Raw genomic sequence first — 17,654 nt, forward strand, 5'->3', positions numbered from 1 at the left:
ACAATGCTATGCTAGTTCATAAAAGTGCATATACTAACTCAGTCGTAGCCAATTATCACACCCCAAACTCAGAAACGGGGCTCACAAAATTCTCGATCGTCAAATCCGGCACCGACAGCCTCCGTAGTGCCCCATTCTTAGATTCTGGCACTCATATGCTAGATTCTGATCTTAGGATCCTATAAGGAGGATTTTCCAACGTACATTTGTCTCATAAGAAGCATAACCACAAGTATACCCAAATCATAAAGGTAACATCATCACCACATATCCACTAATATAAATATTTGAATACAATGCTAAAAGGAAAATACATATATCAAAATCAAAGCTCCAGAGGACAGCTGAATGCTCCAAGCTCAACACTGCTGCAACCTAACGCCACTTGCACGTATTTATCGTGCATAAGCTTACAAAAGCTTAGAGGGTGGTGAAAGTGTGTGCACAAGATAAGTGCCAAGTATACCATAAAGCCCATAAATCATACATCATCGGAATAAGAGGAAATACTGACAAGATCATGAATCATACGATATCAGAGTAAGCGGAAATATACTGGTAAGTCCATGAGTGCTATCAGCCGTACAAAGGCTATGCGATGCAAAACATAATAAGACAATAACAAATGCTGAGGATGCAATGCAATATGCAAATCCTGATGAGCCACGAATACCATCAACCTCATCTAGGCCATATAAGTGCAAAAAATATAGTAACCCAAAATGCTAAGTATTGCAGATGCAATGTAATATGCGGTGCGAATGAAATGACCATGCTAGAATGTGAAGTCGGGATGATAGTACATAGTATCGCAGGCTACGGGGTCCACCACAAGGGACTTCTATGTAAACCAGTCCCATACTTAAATTTGGATAGTCTGACTTAATGTGGTAAACTCCTGATCTCAGGTTAGTCGTGCGCCCAACCGAAATCCTAGCCATGCGAAGGTACACATAATAAATAGTTATGCACCACCAGCCCGAGTGGATGGTGAATGAATGAATGAGTAGATATGTAATTCCTGCTCAATAAGTCCACATATTAGTATGGTTTCTCTTTGGGGAAATCACCGGGGTCTATTACACTCCACACCAACTGCCTCCTCCCTAGCTGCACAGCCTAGTGAGTGGAAGAGACCTCACTATCCACCTAGCCAGCAGTCTGCCAATACCTACTCGGCTCGTCGATAGTGGACCCATTTACGAGCTGGTCATACTCAGCATAGCTTACAGCCCCCTCACTGGGGCGGATAAGGCCACATGCCCTTCTAACCGACCATGACACAGTGGGAGACATAGCCTCATGGTATAGGCACCGACGCTCATATTCCACTCAGTCTAGACGTTGGAGCATCTTCTGGCCTCGGAGGATTCTGGGACTTTCACCCAAGGACATCCTAAGTGCCCATAGTGCTAGAACCAAGTATCTCTGGTGTCCCATTTAGCCATCCACGATGTGCTTGTGGAGGCCACGACCCTGATGTCGTTAGGGTGTACAATGATCAAGTCACATGTATGCGAGATGCATGAGTCACACTATCCAGTCATGCAGCAATCCTGCGCGTATGGTGCGATAATGTGGGCACTCCGTCTCATAAGGAGTCCTGTAAATAGTTTGCCCAATGACATATGTTATAATCAAACATTCCTCATATCAGGCATACATATGATGCATATGGGCATGAATCAAGGAGTTATACTAAGCATTTTATATGGTGATGAACTATCCTCACAAAGAAGATGGGCCTAAATGGCCTACACACAATAAGTACGGGCCTATCAATGGGCCCTAGGGAGAGTTATAATGCGGACATTTAACCAACATTATTCTTACAATGTGGACGTCAAACTAACATTGCTCCCAAGGCATGGCCCGCCATAAATATAATTTCACAAACCATGGTGGAATCACACATACAATGGACCTTATGTACATCCCATTGGGCCTCGACCCATGGGCCGCCAATACATCAAATGGGCCTCACAACATGTGCCTCATGTATATCAAGATGCGCCACGCCAACGGGCCCCATGTATATCAAATGGGCCACACCAAACTATAAGTGGTGATAATGATTTCCACCATTAAAATTCCTAAGGCCCACCATAACATATATTTCCCATCCAACCTGTTCAGAAACTAACATAGTGATAGATAGAGCGGAAGTAACTGTCAGCTTATTAGGAAACTACTATGGCCCCTTAGAAATTTTGAACGATGGGCGTCATTGTCCACTACTTTAAATGGTGGGGTCCACTTGAACTTTAGATCTGACTTACTTTTTTTAGCCCATGCCATAAAATGAGCTTTTAAAGTGGCTGGACAGTTTGGATGCACCACGTGCATCATGGTGGGTCCCACAGACCTTGCTGATGTCAACAGCACCGGGACCCACTATCCCTGTAGAATGGGTGGATGGCATGTATAAAACACATACCCCATGGTGGGTTCCACCGTCCGTGGAGGGTGGGAATAAAACACATACATCATTGTGGGTTCCACGTAGGGCCCACCATAATGTTTAAATGTCGTCCAACTTATTGATAAGGTCACGCTGACCTGGATGGAAGGAAAAACAAATTTCATATTGTCCCAAAACTTCTGTAATACCCAAAAAGGGTTTAATGACAGCCGTTCAATCACCGCTATCTCCTATGATGTGGGCCACCTGAGCCATGTATACGGCTGAATTTTGGAGGGGGGCCACTACCCTAAGGGGCCATCAAGTGCATGGTGTGGATGTTCAAGACACATCACGGTGGGGCCCACATATGGGACCGTGGTCCCTGCTGCCCGTCCACCAAAACAAAACAGCGTTCTGCTGTTGCGTCAGCAGCAGCAGGCGCTGCCTACTTATATTTTTTTTAAATTTTGAAAACAGAGTTTTTCTGAGGTTTTTCGCATGTAGGGCCCATGTTGGTAAAATCCAACCCAACCGTTAATGTCTATGGCCCAAGACAGACCCATCAAGCCCAATATTCGGTATATTTTGAGGTACCAAAATATCAAGGTGGATTTCAACGGTGAAAACTAATGTTTTCTATGCTATGGCCCGCCAGAAAGTCGGATTGGCCCCATTTTTTGGCTTAACGCCTAAAATGACTTGGGAAATCAGATGGACGGTGTGGATCAAAGCCATACATCAAGGTGGGGCCTGCATGAGTGGCCCACCCAAAAGTCTTTAAAAAAAAACCAAAACTGTTTGCTATGAGTACACAGCACTGCCGTTCACACTTCATTTGCAAACGTCCAGCGTCCCTGGACGGTTTGCACACAATTAAGGTGGGTCCCACACGGATGTGGCCCACTAGATAAATCTGATATTTGTGTTTTCCCATCTCCCTAAGGTAGGACCCACATGGTTTGAACGGTGTAGATCCTACACGTCCATCAAGTGGGTCCCATGAAGGTGGATGTCTTGGATAAAATGCATACATCAAGGGGCCAACAACAAGGGGAAAGAGGGAGAGAAAGAGAGAGATCGAGTGATGGAGGGACCCCGGCATTATGGGCCCTCCCTTGTATGATTTACAATATACATCGAGTGGGTCCCATTACAGATGGGCCCACCGATCAAAATCAACGGTGGAGATCCTTTCTCCACCAAAATGAAAGGTCTAGATGACCCTATCCATGCAAGGAAAGTAAACATCATGATGGGGTCCATGGAGAATGGCCCCATCATGGAATGATTATGAGAATCAAGATATGTCATCGGCCACATCTAGGGTCCAAAGTGAGATCCATACCATCAATCGGTAGGCCTCACTTGGTCCATCATAAAAACATGAAAATCTAGCCTATAGAAGCACCCACCGTTCGATCTTCTTGGTCCGTTGGAAAGTCGATCTCCTTGTGTCTCACTTTGATGGTGGAAGATGAGAAATGAATGGCTAGGATGAAGGATCTTGGGGTGGAAAGTGGGCCACATAACACTCTTTTTCTCTCTTAGAAAGGCTTGGACGTCCACTCTTTTGGCCTCTTTGTTGCTTGGAAATTTGTGTTGAGAAATGAGAGAGAGAGGGTTGTAAGGAGAGAGTGTGATGGGTGATGGATGTGAGGTGAGTGATGGGTGAGGTGAGAGGTTGGTTGACTTAGTGGTTGCTTGACTTGTGGAGAAAAGAAGTATGGGTGCTCTTATACTTGACATGAGGTGATTGATTGATTGATTGATTGATGTGACATGATGTAGAGATTCTCTTGGGATTACAAACGCGTGGTGTTTTCTTCGAAATAAACGCCGGCCCACATCTCCCTTCCAGGGTATCGGATTGGTGCGCGAGACGTGGCATCGGAACCGCGGTGATGGGGTGGTCGCAATGGTATAAGTTTCGAATTAAGCTGACTCAAATCTATAGGATACGACTTAGAGTCACACGCAAACATCGATTATAAGTCACGGATTGCCGAACTTCAACGGGAAGGATGACAAGAGTCGACGGAACAGTACGGACTAGGATATGGGTCTTACACTAATAATTGGCCTAAATATGGTGAGGTCCATAAAAGGACAGTAGACCTAATCCGTAATATAAGGATCGGTCCTCAACAATCGGAATCAGCCTTGACAATAAGAATCGGTCTCGACAATCAGCCTCGACAATTGGAATCAGCTTTGACAATCAAAATCGTCCTCGACAGTCGGAATCAGCCTTGACAAAAGGAATCAGCCTTAATAATCGGAATCGGCCTCGACAATCAGAATTAGCCTCGATAGTCAGAATCGGCCTTGATAAAAGGAATTAGCCTCAATAATCAGAATCGGCCTCGACAATCAGCCTTGATAAACGGAATCGACCTCAATAATTAGAATTGAAATCGACCTCAACAATCAGACTCGGCCTCAACAATTGGAATCGGCCTTGACAATCGGACTCGACCTCGACAATCGGCCTCGACAATTAAAATCGGCCTTGATAATCGAACTTGGCCTCGACAATCGAAATCAGCCTCAACAATCGGCCTTGACAATTGGAATCGACCTCGACAATTAGACTCGGCCTCAATAATCGAAATCGGCCTTGGCAATTGGACTCAGCCTCGATAATCGAAATCGGCCTCAACAATTGGACTCGGCCTCGAAAATCAGCCTTAAAAATCTGAATCGGCCTCGACAATCGGACTCGGCCTCTACAATCGGAATCGACAATCGAAATCAGTGAGAATGGGCCTAAAAAGGCCTAAGGGAAGGTCACAATGTGGACATTCAGCCATCATTGCCCATCAATGTGGACATTGAACCAACATTGCTCCCAAGGAGTGGCCCGCATAGGGCCAAACATATAATAGACCCATGACCTCACACAAGGGCCTAATATACATCACGATGGGTCTTACTCGTGGGCCTTATATTCATCACAATGGGCCTCATCACTTGGGTCCAATAATCATCACATTGAGCCTCACTCATGACCACATAAACATCACATCGGGCCTCATCAAATGGGCCAATATATATCACATCGGGCTTCATCAAATGGGCCCTCAATACATCATATTGGGTCTTAACAAATGGGCTACATAAACAATAAGTGGGCCACACTACTTGGGCCTCATATCCAACAAATGGGCCATGTCCCATGGGCCCTGAATACGTCATAAAGGGTCACAACCCATAGGCCTTCAACACACCACAATGGGCCTCATCATACAAGTCAAAAATAAATCGCATTGATCCTCAACGCATGGTTAGGAAACATATCATAATGGGCCGCTCAAGCGGGCCTAACGTACATCACATGGGCCACTCACACATCACTCTGGGCTGCATCACATAGGCCTACTACACAACACTATGGGCCGCTCACATGGGTCTACTACACAACACTCTGGGCCACTCACATGGGCCTACTACACGACACTATGGGCTGCTCACATGGGCCTACTACACGACACTATGGGCTGCATCACATGGGCCTACTACACATCACTATGGGCCGCTCACATGGGCCTATTATAAATCACTATGGGCCGCATCACATGGGCCTACTACACATCACTATGGGCCTCTCACATGGGCCTAATATACATCATGATGGGCCTCACTAAATGGGCCACATATACATCGTATTAGGCCTCGCCCATGGGCCTTGAATACATCATAATGGGCCTCGTGTACATCAAGTCGGGCCTCATCTTATGGGTTCTAAATACACAATAGGTGGGCCTCATCACATGGGCCAAAAAAATACATCATGATGGGCCCCGTGGATGGGCCGCACCGATGGGCCCCAAGTGGGCTTGGATCACACCAAAAATCCTATCAATAGTTATAGGTGTAACATGTGTATTACTGTACACCATCATTCCATGGGGTACATGGCCCATTAATGATGATCAGGACTATCCAAACATTGTCCAGGTACATCAGCACCACCTAAACCTTCCCATGTAAATCTGCACCATCCAAACATTGTCTAGGTTAATCAGCACCATCCGATCATAGTCCAACATTGTCCAGCACAATCTGGACGGTGTGAATTACAAAACATACATCACGGTGTGGCCCACATGGCAATACAGATGGATGGCTTGGAGGAATACATAAATCACGGTGGACCCCTGAGCTGCTGCTGCATGTGCAGCAGTTACAGGCAGTGGTTGCTAGCCACCATTAAACAGATAGACGATGGGGACAAAGCCCGTACCATGGTGGGACCCTCAGAGCTGGGTGATGTCATGCACACTAGCTATATGCTGTTGGGAAGCAATCAGACGGACAGTGTGGATCATTAACGTGGGTCTACGTCCCACCCCTGAACGAACAGATGGGGGGTGGATAAAACAGATAAATCATGTGGGGCCCACAGTCCTTACTGACGTCAATACATCAGTTGGGTCCCATGTAGGGCCACATATATGGTATATATTACAATATATATATATAATATTTATTTATATACATATATATCTGCCAATGTCTAGGCCCAAGGCCTTGACATTGCACACGTACAGCATGGTGGTCCCCACTGCTGCAGGTGGGTCCCAAGGATGAATGGTGTGGGGATAACACATACCACGTGGGTCCCACAACTGTTAGACGTCATTTTATCAGCCTCCTCTGATGGTCGGCATAGATAAATCACATACTTCATGGTGGTCCTACGGAGCTTGCTGACGTTGTTCAGCAGCTATAGCTATTGGCCCACTGTCCAGATGATGGACGACTGGGATCAACAGATACCTCACGGTGGCCCCATGTGCTGCACTCAGTATGTCATCAAGGTGGGCCCCACGGATCATCAACACCAACAAAATAAGAAAAATGGAGAGAGGGAGAAAGAGGGAAAAAGAAAGAGACCAGTTGTGGGAGGGGCCTCGCCACTATGGGCCCCTCTAATGGGTCTCACCACATGTGGGCCCTCAAATCACAAATTAAATAAATAAAATCACCCACCTATGCTTCTTCTTGGGCTTCTTCTTTCATCAACACTCCTAGAGCTCCTAAGGATCATGATTCAAGGGTTGAGATGAGCTTGGATGGTGGAGATGGGAGGTAAGAAGTGGGCCCCACAAAGCTCTCTCATGGAGCTTAGATGATCGCTTCATGGAGGGATTGCTTGGGAGAAATTAGAGAGAGAGAGAGGATGGGATGTAAGGAGAGAGAGGGATGGGTGTGAGTGAGTGATGGAGTGATGGGGAGTGATAGGTGTACTTGACTAGGTATGGGTGGAGAGAGAGAGAGTTGACTTTGGGTTGTTTGTACTTGACATTTGAAGTGATTGATGTGTACTTAATTAATTTGATGGGATATGTTTTCTTGGGTTTAATAAATGCGTGGTGTTTTCTCAAACTGAACGCGGGCCCACATCTCCTGGCCTAGGTATCGCCTCGGCGAGTAATACATGGCATCGGAATCACGGCGATGGCACGGTCACAAGGGTACAAGTCTTGGGTCAAGTCGTTTGAGATATATGGGCTGCGACTTAGGGTCGCATGCAAATACCGGTTACGGGTCGCGGGTTGCCGAAAATCGACCTGGAGGATTGTGAAAGTCTACGGAACGGTATGGACTAGGATACGGGCCTGATATAGGACATCCAAGCCTATTGTAAAAAGGGCTTTTAGATGATCTTGTTGAGAAACCTACTGAGAAATTTATCAAGATATTGGCCGGAGAAGGAACCTTGTGGCATGACTGATTAGCTTTCCTCTATTTTCCTAGTTAGGTTTACTGCTTTTAAAGAATTTAGGATTAAGATAGTTTGCTTTCTGTTCACTACCAAAAAAAGAGGCAAAGGATACAGACTACATTACTTTTTTGCTACGGATATAAACCGTAGCTAAAATTACTACGGTTTTAATCCGTAGCTAAAAAAGGGCCACACTATTAATAATTAATGGTTGTATAAGGGCCTTATAGGGTCTAAAAAATTATATGTGTTCTATCTAAGCCGTCTATATATTTTGAAATATTATTATAGGGCATGAAACCAAAACTCATATAGATCGAAGGCTAAAGTGGACCACACGGTAGAAAATATGAAGATTAAATCATATGTGCTTCCTATGGTGTGGTCTCCTTGGGCCTTTAATCTACTTTATGTTTAGAATTATTAACAAAAATAATTTATTAAAATTAATGGATGGAATGGATAAAGCAAATACACTATGGTGGGCCCTACGGAACCCCTTTGAGAGGACCATTCACGGTCCCTCCGCCCAAAATTGGGCGCGCGCTCAAAATAGAGCCACGCCCAAATCTCCCCCCATTTCTCTCTCTCTCTCTCACTCTCTCACACTCACGCTTCTACCGAATCCCTACTCTCCTAACCCCTTCTCCAACAATCGACGCTCTCAAACCCTCATCTCCCAAAACCCTTCTCTCCTCTCTACAAAAACCGACCGACCCTCTCTCTCTCTCTCTCTCTTTGTTTATTGAGGTTTGGTGGTGTTTTCGTAGGGTGTATAGCAATGCAGAGGGAAAATAACAGGAGAGGAAGTACAAGAGGTGAGGATTTTTCTTCTCTTCTTCCATATGCAGCCATGGCGAGTGCTTTTACGAACAAGCTATTGAAGTCGAAAGAACAAGCAGAAGAATACCCCTTTTTTATCATGGAAGAACTCAACCCTAAAAATTTCGGCTACATCACGGTACACCGTGCTTCCAATCATAGCCCAAATCATCAAGGTACATTTGATTCGGGATTTTTTGATATGGACAATTGATTAGGTGCTTTTCACTTGATGCATCTAATTTGGGCCTTTTGAATTGAGGGTTTTGATTAAGTCTTTTGATTATGTTCCTTACCAATCTCCAATTTTTTAGTAAATTACCAGTTATTATTAATTTTTTTCTTTTCATTTTATACAAGTTGGGCCCCTTTTTTCAGTTTTTTGGTGCATGGATCATATATAATATCAGAATTTAGGTCATTGAACAATGGCCTTACTTGTAAAAACTAAAAAATCTATTGTATATAATCTCCTGTATGCGATGCATGCTAACTGTTTGATGAAATGTCTCAACAAGGAATGTTTTGTGTGGATCGCATTTGAGTCCCATAATTTTTTTCTCTACCCATGAGTCGGCCCACATGGTTGTATGGTTGGATGACCTACATTGAAACTTGATGCTGCAGGACATGCCTCAACAATTGAAAGTGAGGCTTCTAGAGGAAGTGGGAGAGCATGATAGAGAACGGATATTGTCTGTAAGCACGATATTTTCATGCCTTGGATTGTGTCATGAGTTTCTTAGGTTTGAAACTGTTGATATGTGGTTTTTTATTTGATTTTTCGTAATCATTATTTGGTGTGACCATGCAAATGGTGGGCTCCACAATTAGCTAGATTCACTCATCAGATGGGCCACACAATCGATATAAATGGACAGCCCAGGGCCTGGATCAATATACAGGGGTGGCCCATCTGATGAGTGGAGCAAGCTGATTCTCGACAAAGGTGATGTTCATGGAGTGGCCCAACTTTTGCATGGGTGGCCATTTCCACTAAATGTTTGCAACTCAAATCCACTTGTGCTCCAAATGCAGCCTTAGACTTTAAAACCAATATGACATTTATTACCAACTGTTCTCTCAGTTGCAATGGCTATTGGATCACACCGCTTATCTCAAAATGTTTGTTAGTGGATATTAATAGCACTGCTTCAACTACAGAAATACAAAATTCCAAGGAATGAAAATGATTTGTATCCTCTCATTATGCAGGGTGCAACAACATAAAGGATGACAACTATTGAGGAAATGGTGGGCATGTATGTGTTGTGTGGTAAGAAGACAAGAACATTAAGCATGTTCAGCTGAAAGGAACATTAAGCAGTTTCTGAAGAACTGCAATATGCTTTACAGGATTAAGCGGGCCCCAAAGTCCTTTTTATTCAATTATATAGAATTCAAAATGGATTTTACAGTCTGCTTGCAGTTGTTGGTGTGTTGTTCACAGGCATGCAATAGTTTTTTTTAACTCTTCGTCTTATTTCTGTAAAATAGGAGAGAGAGTTGGTCTCATTTTTGTAAGATAATATTTCTCTGAGCTGATCAACTGTTGCTAAAATTACCTTTCAGTTTCCTATATTTGCGAAAGGGTACGAAAAAGATCCGGCAATTGTAGCAAATGAAGCTATCCAGAAGGCTACTCGCAATAAATTGGATGTTGTTTTTGTAGATATAGCTAGGTGGATGTAGGTAACTGTTATGCAGGATATCTTTGGGGTTAATTTGTTTTCCTTCTCTTTTTCTCTTTTGGTAGTTGGAGTACCTTCCACGAGTCTTGTATGTCTTCACTGGTGTGCATTTGTGTACTCAGTTGCATAATTAAATGTTACATTTCACGATAATGAACAACACTGATAAGAGCACTTTCCAAGCTCATTATTTATCTTAACAACCTAGATCTGGTTCTTTTAGCTGGAGAGGCACTGATCAGGTTTTGAATTTGTTGCAACTTTATTGTACTCGCTACATCAAAATCATGCTTTTTAATTCCCTTCTATTGGAGAAGAAAGAAAACAGCAGCCATGCAAGAAAACAAAATATATGGTTAACTAATGAGACATTGATAGAATTACAGTTCAGAAACAAAATATGTTCTTATACTTGTTTGCCTTTTAAAGAATTCGGAAAGATGGGTATTGATTTTTTATTTTATTTTTAGAATTTTTTAATTTTGAACAGGTTGGGCTGTTGATTGTAGATGGGTACTACAACAGCTTGCTTGCTCTGTTTGACCACTAATGTAAGAAATTTAGATGGGTACTACATCCAAAGCTAGCCTAAGTTATTTCTTCTGGTTCATTGAATTTTGAGACCAGTAGCTCTCAAACTATAGTTAACATGTCTTTTATTCTCTAGTTTGTGATTACTGTAGATGATGAAAATGGTGATGAAGAAGGAGATCTTATCATGGAAGCATCTCTTACAAGTTTGATGTCATTTGTTTCATTTCAGTTATTGGTCTCTTCTATATTTTATCAAATTAATAAAAGCTTTCACAATCTCAAACAATAAAAATAACAAACATCAACATCCATGAAGATGAAAGCTTCATAAGACGCTTAAAATCTTTCACATTGAAGAGAATAGAAAAGAAGAAGAAGGAAAATACATCAGGTTATTTTCTTCTTCTTAAACCTTCATATGATTTGGCTTGGCTCTTGGAGAGGGCTGAATTATTTTTTTAGTTCTTCCTTCCAGCTCTTCAAAATATGATGCGACTGGAATTCCTAATATAAACCTGCATTTCTTCTTTTATACACTTCAACTTTCAACCCACACACCATGTCATGTGCCAAGCACATGCCATGTCACCAACTTACACTATTTCATTTCCCTTCACCTAAATTTGAATTTCAAATTAAAGATTCAATTGCATTATGAAGGAGTTCTCTGATGGATAGCACTTGTACATATCCTCCACATGCTACAGACTGGTTAAAATGTGGTAGGTTATAGCGGCATGTATGGCTACACACTAAACTAGCAGACAACTTGTAGAACAAAAAAAAAAAAACATGTCTACAAGTGATCTTCCTAACCTATCCATGCTAGATTGTCATGTGTACAGTGCGCATATAGATGAACATATGGATAAAATACATGCATGCTTATTGGTGCTTCCTGGCGAAAGGGTTGAAGCCCTGATTTCTCCTACAAGGAACCGACATCTCTACAAGGTGTGTTTTTTTTTTTCCTGTTCTCTATTTCTTTTTCTGCACAATCACTTTTAGGTTTTATGCATGTTTGTTTGGTATGCTAAAAAAAAGAGAGAATATAGTATGTGTTTGCAAGGTGTATTGCCTGATATTCATTCCATTCAGTTTGTTTAATGCTTTGCATCTTCATAGTTCCATGCTTAACCAGAATCATTTCCGCATATGAGCATTTACTAGCATTCATAATGAGGTAGGAGCCCTCAAATTGTTGTCACCTTTCTTTCAAGTCTAACTTCAAAGCAATCGGTGAACCTAGTACAACAAGATTTAGTCAAACCACATCCCATCTTGATATCTTTATAGGACCATATCATATCAATGGAAGTATTTCTAAGAAAAAGAGAACCAGAACCAAAATCAGGGTTACATTTAGAAGTGACTTGGGATTTGAGGCTTCACTCATTTAGAACTAAAATCAGGGTGACATATCAAATTGTTGAGGTTGTTGCATAGGTTGCTGTGCGGCTGATAGTGAATTGAATGGCGGGGCTCCAAACAATTAGCTATCAATGGTTCATCTGATTAGAGCAGTTTCGGTAAGTGTGTTGTTCATCTAATTTTTTTCTGGAACAGTTTGGTATTGTTCATCTGATTTTTTGGTATCTAGGAAAACCGTCTTAAGTGAGTGCTCTCCACTTCACTACTGCAAACTATACTTCATCAGATTCAACCCAATGTTACATGGCCTTGATTCCAGGAGAGAGCATATGTTGACATTTCAGGACCTGCTCACAACAGGGTGTGAATCTCATGTGTCTGCCATGTTGGCACAAGTGCCAGAGGATTGCCTCTTTGAATATATGTTCCTCTGGCACAATAGCACATTCTTCAGCAAAAAGGATATCCATGAGGTGTCATCCAAATGCAAATCAACAACATCCCTGGACACCCCTATTCACACACCCAGACACCTCATGGATGTTAACGTCCAGGTAGATATGGACATCCTTATCTCAAGAATTGTCCATGCATGTAGCCAATGAAAATTTCCCCATGCAATAGAAGGATATTGCTGTATCTGTAAAGATGTTTTTTAATACCATTTTTCTGTTCACAGTAGTTTCTATTGTTTATCATGGATATCTTCCCAAAGATATTTTGCCAATGAATCTGTAATTATAAATTATCTATTTGATGTCCATATCATCTTTCTGACACCAGAACCTCATTATGTACATTATTTATTCAGCAGGTATTTTACTGTCTATGGTGATTGGTGAATCAAATGTTAATCGAAAAATACTAAAATGTTCTTTTAAATCATAATTAGTGCACAACCTTTATGCCTTGATGAATCGAGAATTTTGTTTTGAAGAATGTTGACAGTTTACCCTCATTATTTATCTATAACTAATTTGTTGATGCGACATGATATCTATTTTTTTTTTTTTTTTGTCTATTGGTATCAGGCCATATTCATGCTCAAGGCTTGATATTCAGTCAAGTCAGCATTAAACATCGCTTGATGCTCCTTTCTTTCTTTCCTTTTTTTTTTTCCCGTCTCTCCATGACTGAATGACACATGCATTTCACTCAATTTTTTTATACAGTTGTGAAGGGAGGTGTTTGAGGTCCTTCCATGCAACTAAAGATGCTGGTGCTGACTCAGCCTGTAAATCTCTTGGCATGTCTAAGGCTCAAGTGAAAGTATGCACGCTTATGAAACCATCTTTCGTTTTTACTATATGTCATGTTTTTGTTCATCTTGCTTCCAAAAGTTGGGGGCATTCACCTTCACATTGTTGGTTTGGCACAGGCAATTCAAAACTTATTGTGCGCAAATTGCCAATACAAATGGAATCAGTGTTTTTTTTTTTTTGTGGCAAGTTGGGCTCTTCTGATAAATCCAGCAACGCTGAGGTTTGTTATATTCTAGCAGAATTTTCAAGTCTTAAAAAATATTAATTTGGTCTTTTCTTGTTTGAATGATTACAATTTTTTGTGAAGGATTAGATTATTAATTTCACTGGTAAAACAAAGGGATAACAACATTTTGTCTCATCATTTATAGTAGATGCCGTTAACTGAACTGAAATCAGCCTATGATGTAAAAATTGAATCATGGTCAAGTGACTGCTGATGATATTATAAGGATCAATTCTAGCAATCCCATTCTTTTTAAGGCTTTCTTGCAAGTTGTTTGTATAACAAGGAATATAAAAAAAGAGATACATTAACCACTCTAGCTAGTTCTCAAGATTATTCATGAAGATAAATCAAACAGAATTGATAAGAGTCAAGAAACCAGTCATAAGAACACAGTCGTATTACAATTAAAACTCTAACAAGTAATGCTGTCTCAAAATATTTTTGGTACTCAAGATATGCCAATGGAACACTGTTTGTGTGAGAACAGGGCCATTCATCTGGTGCACCTACCTTGTACATGCCACGGCCTAGAGGAGGTCAGTTTGCTCAGCAGATGGGTCACATGTATTTGAAAAAAAATGGACAATTAAGCATTGATGGACAATTCACAGTATGTGCACATTTGGCCCACCCAATGAATGGGCTGGCATGATTTTTTATCAGTGGTGCATGCATAACCGAGCCTGCCACTATCTGTCTCATCTCTCATGTGTCGAAGTCACAATAACATATTGTGAATATGATCTGGAATCCTGCTCCAATGCATGCCTTAGCTGCTGCTTCTTTTGGTAAGGCTGGCATTAGGTACATTCTCTTTAGTGATGGTATGTGTAGTTGTGTACATTCAATTTTCTTTCATTCTAGCTTTATAATGGGTGTAGTTTAGACATTTTTAGGTCGGTAGCTCAAACTTCTATGTCCTTAATGCTTAAAACTTCCTGACTAAGATGCTCATTCATTGTGGCATTTTGGCTTTCAGGTTTTCCCGTGTTTCTGCAACGTGTGGCCACTTCTATCATCCAGAATGTGTTACAAAATTACTTCATCCAGGAAATGATGCTGAAGCGGAAGAGCATAAAAAGGAGATAGTTGCTGGAGAACCATTTACTTGCCCTGTTCATAAATGCCTTGTATGTAAACAAGGAGAAAACAAGGAGGTTGAGGGTTACAATTTGCTCTATGCAGACGCTGTAATGATTTGATTGCTATTTGTAATATGAATGTAGGATGCATTATATGATTTGATTGTTATTTATAATATGAATGGAGGATGCATTGTATGATTTGATTGTTCTTTACTGATTGCATTTTATGTACTATTTCTAGCAGCATTAATTGTATTAGCTTAGATGAGCTGATCAATTACAGCAGGTTCTTGCAATGGTAATGGACACCATTGTTATCATTTTCTTTATATTTTTAATATTAGCTACAGATAATCACCGTAGCTCTTGTTCTAAAATCCGTAGCTATTGGGTCAACCTCGACATATTGCTACGGATTGCATTCTACTTTTAGCTACAGATATTATTCGTAGCTTTATGTGCGTTTCACTACAGAAATTATAGCTACGGATTATATCCGTAGCTACTAGTATGTATTGCTACCGATATAATCCGTAGCCATAGGTTTTGGACCTTTAGCTACGCTACCAATGGCGACGGTCATGCTACGGACTATATCCGTAGCAAAATGTCTTTAGCTACGGTTTTTGGCCGTAGCCTTTGCCCGTTTTTCTTGTAGTGGTTGTTTTAGGATAGTTTGCTTTCCACTGTTTAGGATAGTTTGCTTATTATCTGTTGAGTCTTTTATGCTAACCCATCTTTATACTGAGATCATTGAAAAAGCCTAAAAAATTCCTTCTTCAGGTATTACATTTCCATCACTTCCCTTTTCTTTTCATTGCCTTTTTACATTACATGCTTATTTCTTTTACATTGAGGACAATGTAGATTTTAGGTTGAGGGGTGTGCATTAGACAAGCTAATCAGTGTTTTCGTAGTCTTTGAGCAAAAATTACGAAAAATTGGAAAAATTTTGAAAAATTAGAATTACAAGATACTTAATATTGATGCCTTATATCTCTTGGATTTTAGACACTTGGGAGATCTTAAAATTAAGTTAAGTCATTGATCCTTGATTAGAAGTTTTAAACATTGATTGAGTCATGATTTCACATGTCACATCCAACTTATACATTAAAGTGTCAATTTGATATTGAATTGTTACTTGATGATTATTAAGCATGGAAGGAACCAACCTAGGGAATTTGTTCATCATGTTTAATGAGAAGAATTGAAAAGAAAGAAAAAGAAAATACCTAACTAAAAAAATAGTTGTCGTCGAAATTGGCTACCTATTAAAGATCTTTAAAAAGGTTGACATAGCGTGAAAACCATAGATGTAAAAATTAAAAGCTGGAAGAATAAAAGAGGGAAGTAAAAGATGAACTATAAGGCAAGTTTCAGTTTAGGTTTTGGTTGTTCTGAATGCTCTTTTAATTATTAATGTTATTATGAAAGTGACGAATTCAACCTCTGATTGCGATAAGTCTAGACTTCATTATACACTCATGGAACTCAATATTTAGAATTATTCTAATTGGAGGATTAATGCTTTAAACTTGATTATGAAACTTATTGAGTGTTAGAGTTTAGGAGAAGGTAATGCAAAATATTGATGTATTTTAGAATTCTATTATCTGGATTGTTTTTTTAAAACCACTTGAACTTATAGAAATTATCTGTGGTTCTCGAAATATTTTTCGCATACTTTGCTGGGACTAACAAAATGCTGGTTGGGGATTATGTTGAGGGTCAAATATTGCATATTATCCCCCATTTATATCTTAGTTATATGAACATGATAATGTTTAATGTTCTATTTTACTCATGTTTGTATTGCAAGGTGAATTTAAGAGCTTAGATTGAAAAGGGTGCTAAAAGCATGGATTTGATGCTCAAGAATCACCAAGGCAAGGGATGGATCTTAGGAGACCAAGATTGAAGAATTCACATGCCAAAGATCCAAGAAAACCAAGGAATGAAGAGAATTAAAGATTTAAAGTGAAGAAAAGGAATCCTGAAATTGTCCTGAAAAAGCATATTCTGAAACTCTGGGTCATTTTGTGAGATTGCGCAGATTGAAGTCTATTTTAAAAAATTGCGCAGAGTGAAGTCTATTTTAGCAAATGACATAAATTTGAGGTTTCTAGAGTTTTCCAACTAGGTGCGAAAGTTAGAGTTCCACAACTATAAATAGGACTCCCTAGGATGTTCCTAGTCATCTTCTAGGGTTAAGGAGTGGAGCAGAAGGGAAGAGAAGCCGTCGCCAAGAGTTTTTCTTACTCTTCCTTAGTTGCTTTCATGTTTTTCTTAAGAGACTTTAGTCCAATCTTGTCTATGGTTGGCTAAGCCTCTTACCTAGGGCTAACAGGTGAAGCTTGTAGCATGATGGGATGTTTCTATTGCTTTGATTCATGTTTATGTTGAACTCCATGGATTCTAATTTGATATTTAAGGAATACTTTCAGTTTTAATGGTTTATTGTGACTCAAATTACAGTAGATCTACAATAGCTTTAAGGATCTTCTTTCAAAATCCACTTAAACAGT

At 40.6% G+C, this 17,654-nt stretch overlaps 1 protein-coding gene across 5 annotated transcripts; it reads left to right on the top strand.

The window, feature by feature from the left end:
- The first annotated feature begins 8,752 nt into the window (after window positions 1–8,752).
- Window positions 8,753–10,802, top strand: LOC131229306 (respiratory burst oxidase homolog protein E-like). Of its 5 annotated transcripts, none has more exons than XR_009163260.1 (4): window positions 8,753–9,130; window positions 9,582–9,700; window positions 10,170–10,230; window positions 10,527–10,802. XR_009163260.1 is itself a non-coding variant. In XM_058225238.1 (4 exons), the coding sequence occupies exons 1-3, from the start codon at window positions 8,914–8,916 to the stop codon at window positions 10,182–10,184; spliced, it is 267 nt and encodes an 88-aa protein (XP_058081221.1). In that variant the 5' UTR covers window positions 8,753–8,913; the 3' UTR covers window positions 10,185–10,230; window positions 10,527–10,802. The 5 variants fall into 5 exon arrangements, 2 of the variants coding, with proteins under 2 accessions (XP_058081221.1, XP_058081212.1); XR_009163258.1 differs by having other exon boundaries at window positions 9,582–9,653; XM_058225238.1 differs by having other exon boundaries at window positions 8,753–9,093; window positions 9,582–9,653.
- The last annotated feature ends 6,852 nt before the right edge of the window (window positions 10,803–17,654 follow it).

Source organism: Magnolia sinica, chromosome 2 (assembly GCF_029962835.1).
Source record: "Magnolia sinica isolate HGM2019 chromosome 2, MsV1, whole genome shotgun sequence".
Taxonomy (NCBI): Eukaryota; Viridiplantae; Streptophyta; class Magnoliopsida; order Magnoliales; family Magnoliaceae; genus Magnolia; species Magnolia sinica.